This window comes from Dendropsophus ebraccatus, chromosome 1, assembly GCF_027789765.1.
Source record: "Dendropsophus ebraccatus isolate aDenEbr1 chromosome 1, aDenEbr1.pat, whole genome shotgun sequence".
NCBI classification, from domain to species: Eukaryota; Metazoa; Chordata; class Amphibia; order Anura; family Hylidae; genus Dendropsophus; species Dendropsophus ebraccatus.
Window position 1 is genome coordinate 538892 of NC_091454.1, and position 21506 is coordinate 560397.

A 21506-nucleotide genomic window follows, 5' to 3' on the forward strand; every position below is an offset into this window, starting at 1 on the left:
GCAGTGTCCTGGCTGCTGTATACCTGGCTGTATACTATATATCTGGGTATAGTATATTCTGTGTATGTGCAGTGTCCTGGCTGCTGTATACCTGGCTGTATACTATATATCTGGGTATAGTATATTCTGTGTATGTGCAGTGTCCTGGCTGCTGTATACCTGGCTGTATACTATATATCTGGGTATAGTATATTCTGTGTATGTGCAGTGTCCTGGCTGCTGTATACCTGGCTGTATACTATATATCTGGGTATATTCTGTGTATGTGCAGTGTCCTGGCTGCTGTATACCTGGCTGTATACTATATATCTGGGTATATTCTGTGTATGTGCAGTGTCCTGGCTGCTGTATACCTGGCTGTATACTATATATCTGGGTATATTCTGTGTATGTGCAGTGTCCTGGCTGCTGTATACCTGGCTGTATACTATATATCTGGGTATATTCTGTGTATGTGCAGTGTCCTGGCTGCTGTATACCTGGCTGTATACTATATATCTGGGTATAGTATATTCTGTGTATGTGCAGAGTCCTGGCTGCTGTATACCTGGCTGTATACTATATATCTGGGTATATTCTGTGTATGTGCAGTGTCCTGGCTGCTGTATACCTGGCTGTATACTATATATCTGGGTATATTCTGTGTATGTGCAGTGTCCTGGCTGCTGTATACCTGGCTGTATCCTATATATCTGGGTATAGTATATTCTGTGTATGTGCAGAGTCCTGGCTGCTGTATACCTGGCTGTATACTATATATCTGGGTATATTCTGTGTATGTGCAGTGTCCTGGCTGCTGTATACCTGGCTGTATCCTATATATCTGGGTATAGTATATTCTGTGTATGTGCAGAGTCCTGGCTGCTGTATACCTGGCTGTATACTATATATCTGGGTATAGTATATTCTGTGTATGTGCAGAGTCCTGGCTGCTGTATACCTGGCTGTATACTATATATCTGGGTATATTCTGTGTATGTGCAGTGTCCTGGCTGCTGTATACCTGGCTGTATACTATATATCTGGGTATATTCTGTGTATGTGCAGTGTCCTGGCTGCTGTATACCTGGCTGTATCCTATATATCTGGCTATAGTATATTCTGTGTATGTGCAGAGTCCTGGCTGCTGTATACCTGGCTGTATACTATATATCTGGGTATAGTATATTCTGTGTATGTGCAGAGTCCTGGCTGCTGTATACCTGGCTGTATACTATATATCTGGGTATATTCTGTGTATGTGCAGAGTCCTGGCTGCTGTATACCTGGCTGTATACTATATATCTGGGTATATCCTGTGTATGTGCAGTGTCCTGGCTGCTGTATACCTGGCTGTATACTATATATCTGGGTATATTCTGTGTATGTGCAGTGTCCTGGCTGCTGTATACCTGGCTGTATACTATATATCTGGGTATAGTATATTCTGTGTATGTGCAGAGTCCTGGCTGCTGTATACCTGGCTGTATACTATATATCTGGGTATAGTATATTCTGTGTATGTGCAGAGTCCTGGCTGCTGTATACCTGGCTGTATACTATATATCTGGGTATAGTATATTCTGTGTATGTGCAGAGTCCTGGCTGCTGTATACCTGGCTGTATACTATATATCTGGGTATATTCTGTGTATGTGCAGAGTCCTGGCTGCTGTATACCTGGCTGTATACTATATATCTGGGTATATTCTGTGTATGTGCAGTGTCCTGGCTGCTGTATACCTGGCTGTATACTATATATCTGGGTATAGTATATTCTGTGTATGTGCAGAGTCCTGGCTGCTGTATACCTGGCTGTATACTATATATCTGGGTATATTCTGTGTATGTGCAGTGTCCTGGCTGCTGTATACCTGGCTGTATACTATATATCTGGGTATATTCTGTGTATGTGCAGAGTCCTGGCTGCTGTATACCTGGCTGTATACTATATATCTGGGTATAGTATATTCTGTGTATGTGCAGAGTCCTGGCTGCTGTATACCTGGCTGTATACTATATATCTGGGTATAGTATATTCCCGTCTGAACGGGGGCGCTCTCCCTCCCCTGCAGTAGATATAGCTTTGGGTTAGAGGCTTGGGAAGGTCTGCGCTACCCAGGAGCTCCTTAACCAGTGAAAACTCTAGTGAGAGGAAGAGATTGTCGAACTGGGCCTGAATGGCATGACCTTAGCTGTGCAGGGTCATACAGGTTCCTCAGCTGGTCAGAGAAGACTTGGTCAGGAGAGGATGCATGATACAGATACCTGACCCCCTTACGGCCCCATAGAACGGATCCCGGCAGTGAGGTCAGGTGATGCTAGTGAGGAGTTCTGGGAGATGGATTGTGGCCGGCAGAGTCCTGTGCTCCGCAGACCAGACCCAAGCGACTGGCTCAGTCACTACCAAGAGGTGTGAGGAAGGAGCGATTCTATACAAAGCATTAGTCAGGCAAATACAGGCCCCTTCCCCTCGGATACAGGCCCCTTCCCCCCATATACAGGCCCCTTCCCCCATATACAGGCCCCTTCCCCCATATACAGGCCCATTCCCACATATACAGGCCCATTTCCCTCGGATACAGGCCCATTCCCTCATATACAGGCCCATTCCCTCATATACAGGCCCATTCCCTCATATACAGGCCCATTTCCCCCGGATACAGGCCCATCCCCCCGGATACAGGACCATTTCCTCATATACAGGACCATTTCCTCATATACAGGCCCATTCCCCCCGGATACAGGCCCATTCCCCCCGGATACAGGACCATTTCCTCATATACAGGCCCATTCTCCCCGGATACAGGCCCATTCCCTCATATACAGGCCCATTCCCCCATATACAGGCCCATTCCCACATATACAGGCCCATTCTCCCCGGATACAGGACCATTTCCTCATATACAGGCCCATTCCCCCCGGACACAGGCCCATTCCCCCCGGACACAGGCCCATTCCCCCCGGACACAGGCCCATTTCCCCCGGATACAGGCCCATCCCCCCGGATACAGGACCATTTCCTCATATACAGGACCATTTCCTCATATACAGGCCCATTCCCCCCGGATACAGGCCCATTCCCCCATATACAGGCCCATTTCCCTCGGATACAGGCCCATTCCCCCATATACAGGCCCATTCCCCCCGGATACAGGTCCATTCCCCCCGGATACAGGCCCATTCCCCCCGGATTCAGGCCCATTCCCCCCGGATACAGGCCCATTCCCCCCGGATACAGGCCCATTCCCCCCGGATACAGGCCCATTCCCCCCGGATACAGGCCCATTCCCCCCGGATACAGGCCCATTCCCCCCGGATACAGGCCCATTCCCTCATATACAGGCCCATTTCCTCATATACAGGCCTATTCCCTCATATACAGGCCCATTTTCCCCGGATACAGGCCCATTCCCCTCGGATACAGGCCCATTCCCCTCGGATACAGGCCCATTTCCTCATATACAGGCCCATTTCCTCATATACAGGCCCATTTCCTCATATACAGGCCCATTTCCTCATATACAGGCCCATTTCCTCATATACAGGCCCATTTCCTCATATACAGGCCCATTTCCTCATATACAGGCCCATTTCCTCATATACAGGCCCATTTCCTCATATACAGGCCCATTTCCTCATATACAGGCCCATTTCCTCATATACAGGCCCATTTCCTCATATACAGGCCCATTTCCTCATATACAGGCCCATTTCCTCATATACAGGCCCATTTCCTCATATACAGGCCCATTCCCTCATATACAGGCCCATTTCCTCATATACAGGCCCATTCCCCTCGGATACAGGCCCATTTCCTCATATACAGGCCCATTCCCTCATATACAGGCCCATTTCCTCATATACAGGCCCATTCCCCCCGGATACAGGCCCATTCCCTCATATACAGGCCCATTCACCTCGGATACAGGCACATTCCCTCATATACAGGCCTATTCCGTCATATACAGGCCCATTCCCTCATATACAGGCCCATTTCCTCATATACAGGCCCATTCCCCTCGGATACAGGCCCATTTCCTCATATACAGGCCCATTCCCTCATATACAGGACCATTTCCTCATATACAGGCCCATTCCCCTCGGATACAGGCCCATTCCCCCCGGATACAGGCCCATTTCCCCCGGATACAGGCCCATTCCCCCCGGATACAGGCCCATTCCCTCATATACAGGCCCATTTCCTCATATACAGGCCCATTCCCCTCGGATACAGGCCCATTCCCCCCGGATACAGGCCCATTCACCTGGGATACAGGCCCATGAATGGACGGATGCCACTAATGCTTCAAGAGCAACGGCAAAGAGGAAATCATGTGTAAAAGAAGTGCATGGGCAGTGGTAGGATTTCTGTAATAACTCTTATAGCGTGTGTATAGTGTATCTTACCATCAGTGGCGGTATTACACACAAACAAAAAAGAAATAACATAACAAACACCTGTCCCCCCCCCCCCCCCCCCGGTCAGATGGCCAATGCCGTTACGCGGTTGTATATAAACACAGCTGTTACCTGTCACGTTTGTGTATTTCATGTAAGTAGCTTCACACTATTATTACAGTGTTATTTATTCACCTGATATGGCTTATAATAGTGAGTAAGGTTTTTATTTTATTTTAATATTGAGGTTAAAATTTTAGTTAATAGTTTAGTAATGAACATGATTTGTCCGTAACCAATAGTGACCATGATGTGTCCATAATCAATAGTGACCGTGATTTGTCCATAATCAATAGTGACCATGATGTGTCCATAACCAATAGTGACCATGATGTGTCCGTAACCAATAGTGACCATGATGTGTCCATAATCAATAGTGACCGTGATTTGTCCATAATCAATAGTGACCATGATGTGTCCATAACCAATAGTGACCATGATGTGTCCATAATCAATAGTGACCATGATGTGTCCATAATCAATAGTGACCATGATGTGTCCATAATCAATAGTGACCATGATGTGTCCGTAACTAATAGTGACCATGATGTGTCCGTAACCAATAGTGACCGTGATGTGTCCATAATCAATAGTGACCGTGATGTGTCCATAACCGATAGTAACCGTCATGTGTCCATAACCAAAAGTGACCATGATGTGTCCATAATCAATAGTGACCGTGATGTGTCCATAATCAATAGTGACCGTGATGTGTCCGTAACCAATAGTGACCGTGATGTGTCCGTAACCAATAGTTACCATGTGATCATATTAATACAGATGTATAGAGTGGAATCGGCCCTGGACTTGGTTTCTATATAGTGTATAGTGTACCTGCAGCTATCTACATATGTCCTTGTTGCTGATGCAGAGAGTTCTAGATCACCCAGCTCAGGTTACCATGTCTGGGTAGATGGGGTCCTCTGATGCAGAGAGTTCTAGCTCACCCAGCTCAGGTTACCATGTCTGGGTAGATGGGGTCCTCTGATGCAGAGAGTTCTAGCTCACCCAGCTCAGGTCAGGATGTGTGGGTAGATGGGGTCCTCTGATGCAGAGAGTTCTAGCTCACCCAGCTCAGGTCAGGATGTGTGGGTAGATGGGGTCCTCTGATGCAGAGAGTTCTAGCTCACCCAGCTCAGGTCAGGATGTGTGGGTAGATGGGGTCCTCTGATGCAGAGAGTTCTAGATCACCCAGCTCAGGTCAGGATGTGTGGGTAGATGGGGTCCTCTGATGCAGAGAGTTCTAGCTCACCCAGCTCAGGTTACCATGTGTGGGTAGATGGGGTCCTCCGATGCAGAGAGTTCTAGCTCACCCAGCTCAGGTCAGGATGTGTGGGTAGATGAGGTCCTCTGATGCAGAGAGGTCTAGCTCACCCAGCTCAGGTCAGGATGTGTGGGTAGATGGGGTCCTCCGATGCAGAGAGTTCTAGCTCACCCAGCTCAGGTTACCATGTGTGGGTAGATGAGGTCCTCTGATGCAGAGAGTTCTAGCTCACCCAGCTCAGGTTACCATGTGTGGGTAGATGGGGTCCTCTGATGCAGAGAGTTCTAGCTCACCCAGCTCAGGTCAGGATGTGTGGGTAGATGGGGTCCTCTGATGCACAGAGTTCTAGCTCACCCAGCTCAGGTCAGGATGTGTGGGTAGATAGGGTCCTCTGATGCAGAGAGTTCTAGCTCACCCAGCTCAGGTTACCATGTGTGGGTAGATGGTGTCCTCAGATGCAGAGAGTTCTAGCTCACCCAGCTCAGGTAACCTTGTGTGGGTAGATGGGGTCCTTTGATGCAGAGAGTTCTAGCTCACCCAGCTCAGGTTACCATGTGTGGGTAGATGGGGTCCTCCGATACAGAGAGTTCTAGCTCACCCAGCTCAGGTCAGGATGTGTGGGTAGATGGGGTCCTCTGATGCAGAGAGTTCTAGCTCACCCAGCTCAGGTTACCATGTGTGGGTAGATGGGGTCCTCCGATACAGAGAGTTCTAGCTCACCCAGCTCAGGTCAGGATGTGTGGGTAGATGGGGTCCTCTGATACAGAGAGTTCTAGCTCACCCAGCTCAGGTTACCATGTGTGGGTAGATGGGGTCCTCTGATGCAGAGAGTTCTAGCTCACCCAGCTCAGGTTACCATGTGTGGGTAGATGGGGTCCTCTGATGCAGAGAGTTCTAGCTCACCCTGCTCAGGTCAGGATGTGTGGGTAGATGGGGTCCTCTGATGCAGAGAGTTCTAGCTCACCCAGCTCAGGTTACCATGTGTGGGTAGATGGGGTCCTCTGATGCAGAGAGTTCTAGCTCACCCAGCTCAGGTTACCATGTGTGGGTAGATAAGGTCCTCTGATGCAGAGAGGTCTAGCTCACCCAGCTCAGGTTACCATGTGTGGGTAGATGGGGTCCTCTGATGCAGAGAGTTCTAGCTCACCCAGCTCAGGTTACCATGTGTGGGTAGATGTGGTCCTCTGATGCAGAGAGGTCTAGCTCACCCAGCTCAGGTCAGGATGTGTGGGTAGATGGGGTCCTCCGATGCAGAGAGTTCTAGATCACCCAGCTCAGGTTACCATGTGTGGGTAGATGGGGTCCTCTGATGCAGAGAGTTCTAGCTCACTCAGGTCAGGATGTGTGGGTAGATGGGGTCCTCTGATGCAGAGAGTTCTAGCTCACCCAGCTCAGGTCAGGATGTGTGGGTAGATGAGGTCCTCTGATGCAGAGAGTTTTAGCTCACCCAGCTCAGGTTACCATGTTTGGGTAGATGGGGTCCTCCGATGCAGAGAGTTCTAGCTCACCCAGCTCAGGTCAGGATGTGTGGGTAGATGAGGTCCTCTGATGCAGAGAGTTCTAGCTCACCCAGCTCAGGTTACCATGTTTGGGTAGATGGGGTCCTCCGATGCAGAGAGTTCTAGCTCACCCAGCTCAGGTCAGGATGTGTGAGTAGATGGGGTCCTCTGATGCAGAGAGTTCTAGCTCACCCAGCTCAGGTCAGGATGTGTGGGTAGATTGGGTCCTCTGATGCAGAGAGTTCTAGCTCACCCAGCTCAGGTTACCATGTGTGGGTAGATGGTGTCCTCCGATGCAGAGAGTTCTAGCTCACCCAGCTCAGGTTACCATGTGTGGGTAGATGGGGTCCTCTGATGCAGAGTGGTCTAGCTCACCCAGCTCAGGTTACCATGTGTGGGTAGATGGGGTCCTCCGTGCAGAGAGTTCCAGCTCACCCAGCTCAGGTCAGGATGTGTGGGTAGATGGGGTCGTCTGATGCAGAGAGTTCTAGCTCACCCAGCTCAGGTCAGGATGTGTGAGTAGATGGGGTCCTCTGATGCAGAGAGTTCTAGCTCACCCAGCTCAGGTTACCATGTGTGGGTAGATGAGGTCCTCTGATGCAGAGAGTTCTAGCTCACCCAGCTCAGGTCAGGATGTGTGGGTAGATGGGGTCCTCTGATGCAGAGAGTTCTAGCTCACCCAGCTCAGGTCAGGATGTGTGGGTAGATGAGGTCCTCTGATGCAGAGAGTTCTAGCTCACCCAGCTCAGGTTACCATGTGTGGGTAGATGGGGTTCTCTGATGCAGAGAGTTCTAGCTCACCCAGCTCAGGTTACCATGTGTGGGTAGATGGGGTCCTCTGATGCAGAGAGGTCTAGCTCACCCAGCTCAGGTTACCATGTGTGGGTAGATGGGGTCCTCTGATGCAGAGAGTTCTAGCTCACCCAGCTCAGGTTACCATGTGTGGGTAGATGGGGTCCTCTGATGCAGAGAGGTCTAGCTCACCCAGCTCAGGTTACCATGTGTGGGTAGATGGGGTCCTCTGCAGAGAGTTCTAGCTCACCCAGCTCAGGTTACCATGTGTGGGTAGATGGGGTCCTCTGATGCAGAGAGTTCTAGCTCACACAGCTCAGGTAACCCTGTGTGGGTAGATGGGGTCCTCTGATGCAGAGAGGTCTAGCTCACCCAGCTCAGGTCAGGATGTGTGGGTAGATGGGGTCCTCTGATGCAGAGAGTTCTAGCTCACCCAGCTCAGGTTACCATGTGTGGGTAGATGGGGTCCTCCGTGCAGAGAGTTCCAGCTCACCCAGCTCAGGTCAGGATGTGTGGGTAGATGAGGTCCTCTGATGCAGAGAGTTCTAGCTCACCCAGCTCAGGTTACCATGTGTGGGTAGATGGGGTCCTCTGATGCAGAGAGGTCTAGCTCACCCAGCTCAGGTCAGGATGTGTGGGTAGATGGGGTCCTCTGATGCAGAGAGTTCTAGCTCACCCAGCTCAGGTCAGGATGTGTGGGTAGATGAGGTCCTCTGATGCAGAGGGTTCTAGCTCACCCAGCTCAGGTTACCATGTGTGGGTAGATGGGGTTCTCCGTGCAGAGAGTTCTAGCTCACCCAGCTCAGTTCAGGATGTGTGGGTAGATGGGGTCCTCTGATGCAGAGAGTTCTAGCTCACCCAGCTCAGGTTACCATGTCTGGGTAGATGGGGTCCTCTGATGCAGAGAGTTCTAGCTCACCCAGCTCAGGTTACCATGTCTGGGTAGATGGGGTCCTCTGATGCAGAGAGGTCTAGCTCACCCAGCTCAGGTCAGGATGTGTGGGTAGATGAGGTCCTCTGATGCAGAGAGGTCTAGCTCACCCAGCTCAGATTACCATGTGTGGGTAGATGAGGTCCTCTGATGCAGAGAGGTCTAGCTCACCCAGCTCAGGTCAGGATGTGTGGGTAGATGGGGTCCTCTGATGCAGAGAGTTCTAGCTCACCCAGCTCAGGTAACCTTGTGTGGGTAGATGGGGTCCTTTGATGCAGAGAGGTCTAGCTCACCCAGCTCAGGTCAGGATGTGTGGGTAGATGGGGTCCTCTGATGCAGAGAGTTCTAGCTCACCCAGCTCAGGTTACCATGTGTGGGTAGATGAGGTCCTCTGATGCAGAGAGTTCTAGCTCACCCAGCTCAGGTTACCATGTGTGGGTAGATGGGGTTCTCCGTGCAGAGAGTTCTAGCTCACCCAGCTCAGGTAACCTTGTGTGGGTAGATGGGGTCCTCTGATGCAGAGAGGTCTAGCTCACCCAGCTCAGGTCAGGATGTGTGGGTAGATGAGGTCCTCTGATGCAGAGAGGTCTAGCTCACCCAGCTCAGGTCAGGATGTGTGGGTAGATGAGGTCCTCTGATGCAGAGAGTTCTAGCTCACCCAGCTCAGGTTACCATGTGTGGGTAGATGGGGTCCTCTGATGCAGAGAGTTCTAGCTCACCCAGCTCAGGTTACCATGTGTGGGTAGATGAGGTCCTCTGATGCAGAGAGTTCTAGCTCACTCAGCTCAGGTTACCATGTGTGGGTAGATGAGGTCCTCTGATGCAGAGAGTTCTAGCTCACCCAGCTCAGGTTACCATGTGTGGGTAGATGAGGTCCTCTGATGCAGAGAGTTCTAGCTCACCCAGCTCAGGTTACCATGTGTGGGTAGATGGGGTTCTCCGTGCAGAGAGTTCTAGCTCACCCAGCTCAGGTTACCATGTCTGGGTAGATGGGGTCCTCTGATGCAGAGAGGTCTAGCTCACCCAGCTGCGGTCAGGATGTGTGGGTAGATGGGGTCCTCTGATGCAGAGAGGTCTAGCTCACCCAGCTCAGGTCAGGATGTGTGGGTAGATGGGGTCCTCTGATGCAGAGAGTTCTAGATCACCCAGCTCAGGTTACCATGTGTGGGTAGATGGGGTCCTCTGATGCAGAGAGTTCTATATCACAGAGTTCAGGTTACCATGTGTGGGTAGATGGGGTCCTCTGATGCAGAGAGTTCTAGCTCACCCAGCTCAGGTTACCATGTGTGGGTAGATGAGGTCCTCTGATGCAGAGAGTTCTAGCTCACCCAGCTCAGGTCAGGATGTGTGGGTAGATGGGGTTCTCTGATGCAGAGAGTTCTAGCTCACCCAGCTCAGGTCAGGATGTGTGGGTAGATGAGGTCCTCTGATGCAGAGAGTTCTAGCTCACCCAGCTCAGGTTACCATGTGTGGGTAGATGGGGTTCTCTGATGCAGAGAGTTCTAGCTCACCCAGCTCAGGTTACCATGTGTGGGTAGATGGGGTCCTCTGATGCAGAGAGGTCTAGCTCACCCAGCTCAGGTTACCATGTGTGGGTAGATGGGGTCCTCTGATGCAGAGAGTTCTAGCTCACCCAGCTCAGGTTACCATGTGTGGGTAGATGGGGTCCTCTGATGCAGAGAGGTCTAGCTCACCCAGCTCAGGTTACCATGTGTGGGTAGATGGGGTCCTCTGCAGAGAGTTCTAGCTCACCCAGCTCAGGTTACCATGTGTGGGTAGATGGGGTCCTCTGATGCAGAGAGTTCTAGCTCACCCAGCTCAGGTCAGGATGTGTGAGTAGATGGGGTCCTCTGATGCAGAGAGTTCTAGCTCACACAGCTCAGGTTACCATGTGTGGGTAGATGGGGTTCTCTGATGCAGAGAGTTCTAGCTCACCCAGCTCAGGTTACCATGTGTGGGTAGATGGGGTCCTCTGATGCAGAGAGGTCTAGCTCACCCAGCTCAGGTAACCCTGTGTGGGTAGATGGGGTCCTCTGATGCAGAGAGGTCTAGCTCACCCAGCTCAGGTCAGGATGTGTGGGTAGATGGGGTCCTCTGATGCAGAGAGTTCTAGCTCACCCAGCTCAGGTTACCATGTGTGGGTAGATGGGGTCCTCCGTGCAGAGAGTTCTAGCTCACCCAGCTCAGGTCAGGATGTGTGGGTAGATGAGGTCCTCTGATGCAGAGAGTTCTAGCTCACCCAGCTCAGGTTACCATGTGTGGGTAGATGGGGTCCTCTGATGCAGAGAGGTCTAGCTCACCCAGCTCAGGTCAGGATGTGTGGGTAGATGGGGTCCTCTGATGCAGAGAGTTCTAGCTCACCCAGCTCAGGTCAGGATGTGTGGGTAGATGAGGTCCTCTGATGCAGAGGGTTCTAGCTCACCCAGCTCAGGTTACCATGTGTGGGTAGATGGGGTTCTCCGTGCAGAGAGTTCTAGCTCACCCAGCTCAGTTCAGGATGTGTGGGTAGATGGGGTCCTCTGATGCAGAGAGTTCTAGCTCACCCAGCTCAGGTTACCATGTCTGGGTAGATGGGGTCCTCTGATGCAGAGAGTTCTAGCTCACCCAGCTCAGGTTACCATGTCTGGGTAGATGGGGTCCTCTGATGCAGAGAGGTCTAGCTCACCCAGCTCAGGTTACCATGTGTGGGTAGATGAGGTCCTCTGATGCAGAGAGTTCTAGCTCACCCAGCTCAGGTTACCATGTGTGGGTAGATGGGGTTCTCCGTGCAGAGAGTTCTAGCTCACCCAGCTCAGGTAACCTTGTGTGGGTAGATGGGGGTCCTCTGATGCAGAGAGGTCTAGCTCACCCAGCTCAGGTCAGGATGTGTGGGTAGATGAGGTCCTCTGATGCAGAGAGGTCTAGCTCACCCAGCTCAGGTCAGGATGTGTGGGTAGATGAGGTCCTCTGATGCAGAGAGTTCTAGCTCACCCAGCTCAGGTTACCATGTGTGGGTAGATGGGGTCCTCTGATGCAGAGAGTTCTAGCTCACCCAGCTCAGGTCAGGATGTGTGGGTAGATGGTGTCCTCAGATGCAGAGAGTTCTAGCTCACCCAGCTCAGGTCAGGATGTGTGGGTAGATGGGGTCCTCTGATGCAGAGAGTTCTAGCTCACCCAGCTCAGGTTACCATGTGTGGGTAGATGAGGTCCTCTGATGCAGAGAGTTCTAGCTCACTCAGCTCAGGTTACCATGTGTGGGTAGATGAGGTCCTCTGATGCAGAGAGTTCTAGCTCACCCAGCTCAGGTTACCATGTGTGGGTAGATGAGGTCCTCTGATGCAGAGAGTTCTAGCTCACCCAGCTCAGGTTACCATGTGTGGGTAGATGGGGTTCTCCGTGCAGAGAGTTCTAGCTCACCCAGCTCAGGTTACCATGTCTGGGTAGATGGGGTCCTCTGATGCAGAGAGGTCTAGCTCACCCAGCTCAGGTCAGGATGTGTGGGTAGATGGGGTCCTCTGATGCAGAGAGTTCTAGCTCACCCAGCTCAGGTAACATTGTGTGGGTAGATGGGGTCCTCTGATGCAGAGAGTTCTAGATCACCCAGCTCAGGTTACCATGTGTGGGTAGATGAGGTCCTCTGTTGCAGAGAGTTCTAGCTCACCCAGCTGCGGTCAGGATGTGTGGGTAGATGGGGTCCTCTGATGCAGAGAGTTCTAGATCACCCAGCTCAGGTCAGGATGTGTGGGTAGATGGTGATCTAGAACTCTGCATCAGAGGACCCCATCTACCCACACATCCTGACCTGAGCTGGGTGATCTAGAACTCTGCATCAGAGGACCCCATCTACCCACACATGGTAACCTGAGCTGGGTGATCTAGAACTCTCTGCATCAGAGGACCCCGAGTTCAGGCTACCATGTGTGGGTAGATGGGGTCCTCTGATGCAGAGAGTTCTATATCACAGAGTTCAGGTTACCATGTGTGGGTAGACGGGGTCCTCTGATGCAGAGAGTTCTATATCACAGAGTTCAGGCTACCATGTGTGGGTAGATGGGGTCCTCTGATGCAGAGAGTTCTAGATCACCCAGCTCAGGTTACCATGTGTGGGTAGACGGGGTCCTCCGATGTAGAGAGTTCTAGATTGTGCTGTCCTATTTGTTTTAGATCACAAATATTTGGTATAACTGCTATATTCCTACAGGACTGGCAAACATTCATGTAGTTGCTAACAGGCATAGACCCAATCACTATCATCCTACTTGCTTTCTACTACACACATCTGCTATATCAATGCTTTCTATCAATGTATTTGGTTGCTGTAAACTGAGCTATCCTCACAGCACTGGCAGACACATATCTAGGACAGACCCATTCATCTGACACTATAAGGCTAGCCCCAGCCCCAGCAGGACAGAGCTACCTAGGTCTCACATATATCACATTGGCCTGCACTTGTGGATGTGGATTTCTTTTATCCTATATACGGCTCAAATAGTGCGGTCTATGCGCATCCAAACTGTCAAACATAAAAACAAATAAAGAATACGAATGCAAGACCAATGTATATACAAATATTTGTCTTTTATTAGGATATCTAAAAGATTAATTCAATTAAAAGTACATAACAGGGGGGCTGGAGCTAATACAAATCCCCATTAAAACGGCGGATTGACGAGGTTCCTGTACATAAAATGCTATATCACAAAATAAATAACAGTTAATGGAGAGCCTATATATACATATATACTGTGCACTGGGTTGGTATTACATACAATAAATAAACCTCACAGTGAGTACAAAGAAAAAAAACACCATCCAAAGATAATAAATGTTACCCATACATGTCCTTAGTATACGAGTCCACCTCACCATTCACCCGACGCGCGTTTCGCGTGTTGCTTTATTGAGGGTGATGTCCCAAGTACTGAGCTCTACCTTATAAACCCCATACGACCAATCAAACGCATACCCCTCATGTGTATCATATAAAGTAATCAATTATGTCCGTAATGCTAGGAAACCGGAAGTGATGTCACTCAGTCATGTGACCTTACTCCGTCACATGATAGCCACATATAATCGTATCATGGATGTTCCTGAAACGCGCGTCTGGTGAATGGTGAGGTGGACTCGTATACTAAGGACATGTATGGGTAACATTTATTATCTTTGGATGGTGTTTTTTTTTCTTTGTACTCACTGTGAGTTTTTTTTTATTGTATGTAATACCAACCCAGTGCCCAGTATATATGTATATATAGGCTCTCCATTAACTGTTATTTATTTTGTGATATAGCATTTTATGTACAGGAACCTAGTCAATCCACCGTTTTAATGGGGATTTGTATTAGCTCCAGCCCCCCTGTTATGTACTTTTTGTACTTTTAATTTAATTAATCTTTTTGATATTCTAATAAAAGACAAATATTTGTATATACATTGGTCTTGCATTCGTATTCTTTATTGGTTTTTATGTATTTCTTTTGTAGCTTTTTTTTCCTCTTTATTTAGGTTACACCCTCTTGCATTTTGCAGAGGACAACTTTTCTTTAGTAGGGGAGTATGCAGTGTCCCAGTCCTAGCTGCTGTATGTTTAATATTGATGTGTGGCTTAGGAATACTTTGCTTTGGACTCTATACTGTCTCTGGGTATTGCATATTCTGTGTATGTGCCGCTGATTTTACTACTATTTGTACATTACTACACTCATTTTCACATGTATGGTAATGAGATTTTTTGGTCACATGATGTCTCAACCAATGAGAAAGTTCCCTAGCCCAGACCATGGTAACCTAGACAGGGGTGAACTTTATGTGGTGTTCCACTAGGGGTGTTACGATTATCCACACCCTTCGTAAAAGTCTGTACTTTTTGTAGTCCTATTGCAGCTGAAGTGTTACTCACAAGAGCAAGACCCAGCAGCTAATGGACGTGCTAAGAGACATTGGTCCGGCTAAGCAACCGCCTTTCTTTCGTCGGGCGGCAGAAAAGCCACAGGCCTCAGTGGTACCAACACAGTCCTGGTCCAGTGGTGCAGCTACTAGTAAAGTCACTGCAACAGAACTGGAGAGAGAATTGATCAGGTGTTAGTATTAACCCCTTCCTGGTGAAAAGCCCCTGGAGAGACAGAGAGCCATGGTACTAACGTTTGACAAGGACAAGGGATTTGGTTGTGTAAAAGACTCCTGGTGAGCAGATCCACGTCGTTGGGCCGTAGGGGGGCCGTATTTGCCTGGCACCCGCCATAACCTGAAAGAGGGTGAGATCGTGGACTATACGCCCTATATCTTTGAGGGACACCAACCACTGGGGAGAAGGGTACAACTAGCCTTACACTATAAAAGCAGGCGTGCCCTCACACTTGTGTGCACACCAGGCACTGGCATCACGTGACAAAACCCTAAGGTCCGGCTGTATCTCGGCCATCCACCATCTAGCAAGTGTCGGCCGTCCCACCGCTATAACACCATCCGGGGGCTTAACACATTTAACTAGTCGGAGCCTCTGGCCAGGACATGTCTGCCATCTTAGCTGCCGCTAGTCATACCATCCAGTGAGCTATTAAGGGCCCTATTACACCAACAGATTATCTGACAGATTTTTTTATTTTTAGCCAAAGCCTGGAGTGGACTATAGACAGAGAAGAGGTAACAAAGGAAAGACTGTCCTATTAGACAAAGCGATTTTTAACGACTAACGATCGTAAACGAGATTGTTGGAGATGTTTATTTTAACCTGAAATCGTTCACCATATTACACAGAACAATAGTCGTTAGTTACAATCGTTACTATGATCGTTTACTCAATCGGAACCCAGCAAAACAATGAACATTGAGCAAATACACTGAAGAATTAGTGAACAAATGCGGAACTTGAGCAAACAAACGTTGAATTACAACAAACGATTAACAATGATTTTAGGTTCAGATCTAAGGGCCCTATTAGGGTCCTATTACACTGACCGATTTTTAACGATTTACGACTAACGATAAACGATCGCAAACAAGATTATAGTTAACCTGAAATCGTTCACCATATTACACAGAACAATAATCGTTAGTTACTATGATCGTTATTGCGATCATTACTATGATCGTTTATTCCTTCTGATCCCAGAAAAACAATGAACAATGTGCTATTACACTGAACGATTAGTGAAAAAACGCAGAACTTGAGCGAACGAACGTGGAATTACAGCGAATGATTAGCGAACGATTAACAATAATTTTAGGTTCAGATCTAAAAAAATAGATCAATGACATGCGAACGATTTTTTGATCGTTGCCTGCAATTACACAGAACGATTACACACACGATAATCGTCCCGTGAAATAGGGCTCTTACATGGGCCAATTATCGTATGAAAAATCGTTAAGTAGTTCGAATTTAAACGATAATCGTCCTGTGTAATCGAAGGCAATGATCGAAAAATCGTTTGTATGTCGTTGATCGCTGATTTAGATCTGAACCTAAAATGATTGCTAATCGTTCGCTGTAATTCCACGTTCGTTCACTCAAGTTCCGCGTTTTTTCACTAATCGTTCAGTGTATTTGCACATTGTTCATTGTTTGTTTTTCTGGGATCAGGAGGAATAATCATATTAACAATCGCAATAACGATCATAGTAACGATTGTAACTAACGATTATCGTTCTGTGTAATATGGTGAATTATTTCAGGTTAATGATAAACAATCTCGTTTGCGACCGTTTATCGTTATGGTGGTTTTACACGGAGCGATAATTCGCCCAATCGCACGATTAACGATATTGAATGAACAATTTTTTTTTTAATAACGATCGGCGTTTGGACGGAACGATACATCGTACGGAATATTCGTTTTGCAATCGTTTTGCGATCGCTTAAGCCTATCTCACACATAGGGGAAATCGTTGAAAGACTGTTTACACTGAACCATCTGCGAATTTTTTTTGCGCACGATCGATGATTCGAGAACTTGTTGAAAGATCAAAATGAACGATTTTTCGCTCGTCGCTTGATCGTTCGCTGCGTTTACACATACGATTATCGTTCCAATTCGACCGTTATTGTGCAAATTCGAACGATACATTGTTCCGTGTAAAACCACCATTAGTTGTTAATCGTTAAAAATCGCTCAGTGTAATAGGACCCTAACTCAACGATCAACGACACACAAGCAAATTTTTGCCCGTGGGTCTCTGCGTGCTCCTGATGTTGCCATAGAAATGGACTAATTTCTCTGCGTAGACCCGTGCTGTCACACTAGATTGGCGGGTCGTCTGCAAGTTGTCTTGTAAGGTACCACGTTGTATCCTGAAATGTTTGCCTAATTTTATCCGTAATTCGGAGGGGTAACCTAGGGATAAAAGTTTCCCAAACAATAAAAAGTTTTTCTACTCTGCGTCCGTTAAGAGTGGAAGTCGCCATCCAGTCCATTTTAAACAACAAACTTTTAGAATGGCCTTGTGGGCAGCCGCAGCCAGAAAGTGTAAGGGCCCTATTCCACCGGACGATTATCGTTCAAATTATCGTTAAATCGTTCGAATCTAAACGATAATCGTTCGGTTGAAATGCAGTTAACGATTAACGACCGAACGAGAAATCGTTGAACGCTTTGTAAGACCTGGACCTATTTTTATCGTTCGTTCGTAATAGCGAAGAAAAACGATCGCAAATACGATCATAAGTAACGATTATTGTTCCATGGAAATGAGTGAACGTTTTCAGGTCTTTCGCAATAGCGGTCGTTTGAGATCGTTAACGATTATGCGAACGATAATTGTCCGGTGGAATAGGGCCCTAAGTGGTTTTCCCCACAGGGCTTCATAGGGAACAAAAGTCACGGGGTATGAGCATGCGACTCTCTCCACAATTTCCCAAAAGGATTGTATTACCGAGCAGTGCCAGAGACAATGGGCAATGTCGGCTCCTGGTTCCCCACACTGAAATGGGCATCAGACTGCAGAATGCCCATTTTAAAACCTCTTGTTGGAGAGATATAGGTCCTGTGAAAGACCCACAAGGTCCTCTCCGTGTAACAGGCAGAGGGCAGTGTTTTTACTGGGTTGTCTAAAATGGAGAACAAGTAGGGTATGTCTATGTTCAGACCAGCTTGTGTCCAATAGTCCAGACTGGTTATTAAGGACCCATCTTCACTCTTCTTCATCTAGTCCAGGGTTGGAAAAATTGCTTCTTGCTTCCGGGACCTCTTGAATTACCATCCTCTATTAGTTCTCCAATCTGATGATACAGATAACAACAAGATCAAGATGGAGACTTGGCCTCCTGATTCCCCAGATCTCAATCCAATCCATCTGTGGGATCCATAGAGGCTGCACCTCCCACTTTACAGGATCTGCTGCTGATACCACAGGGAACTTCAGATCACCTGGTAGGGGCACCACATGACACCTTCAGACATCTTGGTGTGGACACAAGACGACACCTTCAGATGACCTGGTGTGCACACAACAGGACACTTTCATGTGTGTAAGGGCCCTATTCCACCGGACGATTATCGTTTGCATAATCGTTAACGATTAACGATCTCAAATGACCTCTATTGCGAAACACCTGAAAACGTTCAGTCATTTCCATGGAACGATAATCGTTACTTATTATCGTAATTGCAATCGTTTTTTCTTCGCTATTTATTCGCTATTGTGTTCGTATCTATTGCGAACGACCGAACAATGTCTTATTCAATGCGAACGATTTGCAAACGTTTTGCGAACGAGCAATGATAAAAATAGGTCAACAATTTCTCGTTCGGTCATTAATCGTTTAGATTCGAACGATTATCGTAGATTCAAAAGGATTTAACGATAATCTGAACGATAATCGTCTGGTGGAATAGGGCCCTTAGTGTGGACACCAAAGAAACCTTCAGACATCTTGGTGCGGACACCATAGGAACCCTTAGACATCTTGATAAAGATATCACAGGAACCTTTCAGACATTTTGGTGCATACACCAAAGGAACTCTTAGACAGCTTGGTGAAGACACCACAGGAACATTTCAAAAGTTTGGGTGAAAATACCAGAGGACACCTTCAGACGTCTTGGTAGAGATAGCACAGGTACCTTAAGACGCCGTGGTGTGGACACCACGGGAACCTTCAGATGTATTGGTGCTGGTAACTTTTTCTGTCCCGGGTCAAGTGATCTTTTCTAGTGCACAGTAATAAGGCCGGTTGCTGCGACGTATAGTGTTAGATGTTTTGTAGGAGTTGGGGAGGGGAGGTGACAAGTGCAGCCCATCACATGTGTATGCACCCAATAATGGTAACTGTTGGGGGGGGTCGTAGTATTGACGTGATCTGCAGCAGCTCCCATCTCACATTACGCCGCTTGCTCGGCTAGATTCCTATGAGAACCCCTTAGGTCACATGGTGACAGCAGCACAGAGGACCTCAGCTTGATTATCTCCCATACACATATTACGGCTCCAGAGTTGGAGGACAGTGAGCTGATAATAGGCTGGGCGAGAGAGCGCATACACGATACACGAGGGCTGGCCTGGTGTTTACACTGTGTACTCTGCACAGCAGCAGGTTTGGTACAGTAGCACCATGGTGTGACATACTGTTATGTGTGTGTGGAATTTTTGGTTGTGGACGTCTCCGGGAACTGCATGCCTCTCTCCTCAGTCTAGTAGATGGGGACCATGACTCTGCCTCTCTCCTCAGTCCAGTAGATGGGGACCATGACTCTGCCTCTCTCCTCAGTCTAGTAGATGGGGACCATGACTCTGCCTCTCTCCTCAGTCTAGTAGATGGGGACCATGACTCTGCCTCTCTCCTCAGTCTAGTAGATGGGGACCATGACTCTGCCTCTCTCCAGGTCAGGGTCCTCGCACAGGGGTTGGTTCTGGAGAGGAGACGTCCATCTGGAGTCCTCCAGGAGCCAGGCCCACCGGAGCCTTCAGCCCATCATCTTCATGCTGCTGGTGGAGCTGTGTGAGCGCTTCACCTTCTTCGCCACTGTCTGCAACATGATCCTCTTCTGCACCCTGAAACTGGGCTACAAATACCACCAGGCGGCCATCGCCAACCTCTGCTTCGTAGGAGCCTCCACTATTACGCCCATCCTGGTGAGCTGGTCTGCAGAGCTGTACGCTGGGAGGACAAGACTCCTATACATATGCACCTTCCTGCATGTTGTAGGTAGGTACCTGGTGTGTGCATGGATGGATGTGTCATAGAAAACCAGAAGTTACTATTTGTTTGCAGTTACAGAGGTTGGACGTTTCCTGAAGGTCCTGACCAGGTTTGCAGACATTGCAGCAGGGATTGTGTCCCCCTCCCCCATACACATCTTCTTCACATCTTTCAGGTTTTGAGGCTGTTAATGGGGTCACCAGTGGAGACAGCCGCTCTAGAACCATGAAATAATTCTTACAGAGTCGCTTCTTAGTTGTCCCGGCTGTTTGTTTCCTCCTTAGTTGTCCCGGCTGTGGGTCTCCTCCTTAGTTGTCCCGGCTGTGGGTCTCCTCCTTAGTTGTCCTGGCTGTTTGTTTCCTCCTTAGTTGTCCCGGCTGTGGGTCTCCTCCTTAGTTGTCCCGGCTGTGGGTCTCCTCCTTAGTTGTCCCGGCTGTGCGTCTCCTCCTTAGTTGTCCCGGCTGTGCGTCTCCTCCTTAGTTGTCCCGGCTGGGGGTCTCCTCCTTAGTTGTCCCGGCTGTGGGTTTCCTCCTTTGTTGTCCAGGCTGTGGGTCTCCTCCTTAGTTGTCCCGGCTGGGGGTCTCCTCCTTAGTTGTCCCGGCTGGGGGTTTCCTCCTTAGTTGTCCCGGCTGTGGGTTTCCTCCTTAGTTGTCCCGGCTGTGTGTTTCCTCCTTAGTTGTCCCGGCTGTGTGTTTCCTCCTTAGTTGTCCCGGCTGGGGGTATTCTCCTTAGTTGTCCCGGCTGGAGGTTTCCTCCTTAGTTTTCCCGGCTGTGTGTCTCCTCCTTAGTTGTCCCGGCTGGGGGTTTCCTCCTTAGTTGTCCCGGCTGTGGGTTTCCTCCTTAGTTGTCCCGGCTGTGGGTCTCCTCCTTAGTTGTCCCGGCTGGGGGTTTCCTCCTTAGTTGTCCCGGCTGTGGGTTTCCTCCTTTGTTGTCCCGGCTGTGTGTCTCCTCCTTAGTTGTCCCGGCTGTGGGTTTCCTCCTTAGTTGTCCCGGCTGGGGGTCTCCTCCTTAGTTGTTCCAGCTGTGTGTTTCCTCCTTAGTTGTCCCGACTCTGTTTCCTCCTTAGTTGTTTGTCCCAGCTCTCCATTTCCTCCTTAGTTGTCCCAGCTCAGGGGATTCCTCCTTAGTTGTCCCGGCTGGGGGTTTCCTCCTTAGTTGTCCCCGCTGTGTGTTTCCTCCTTAGTTGTCCCGGCTGTGTGTTTCCTCCTTAGTTGTCCCGGCTGTGTGTCTCCTCCTTAGTTGTCCCCGCTGTGTGTTTCCTCCTTAGTTGTCCCGGCTGTGGGTTTCCTCCTTAGTTGTCCCAGCTCAGGGGATTCCTTCTTAGTTGTCCCGGCTGGGGGTTTCCTCCTTAGTTGTCCCGGCTGTGGGTCTCCTCCTTAGTTGTCCCGGCTGGGTGTTTCCTCCTTAGTTGTCCCGGCTGTGTGTTTCCCCCTTAGTTGTCCCATCTGTGTGTCTCCTC

At 48.9% G+C, this 21506-nt stretch overlaps 1 protein-coding gene across 1 annotated transcript in view; it reads left to right on the forward strand.

Moving 5' to 3' along the window:
- The first annotated feature begins 19710 nt into the window (after positions 1–19710).
- The window catches only part of SLC15A5 (solute carrier family 15 member 5), an 87119-nt gene continuing 85323 nt past the window's right edge, over positions 19711–21506 (forward strand). The window contains exon 1 of the mRNA XM_069950738.1: positions 19711–20053. Within this exon, the coding sequence (XP_069806839.1) occupies positions 19711–20053 (343 nt within the window). The remainder of the gene's footprint in view (positions 20054–21506) is intronic.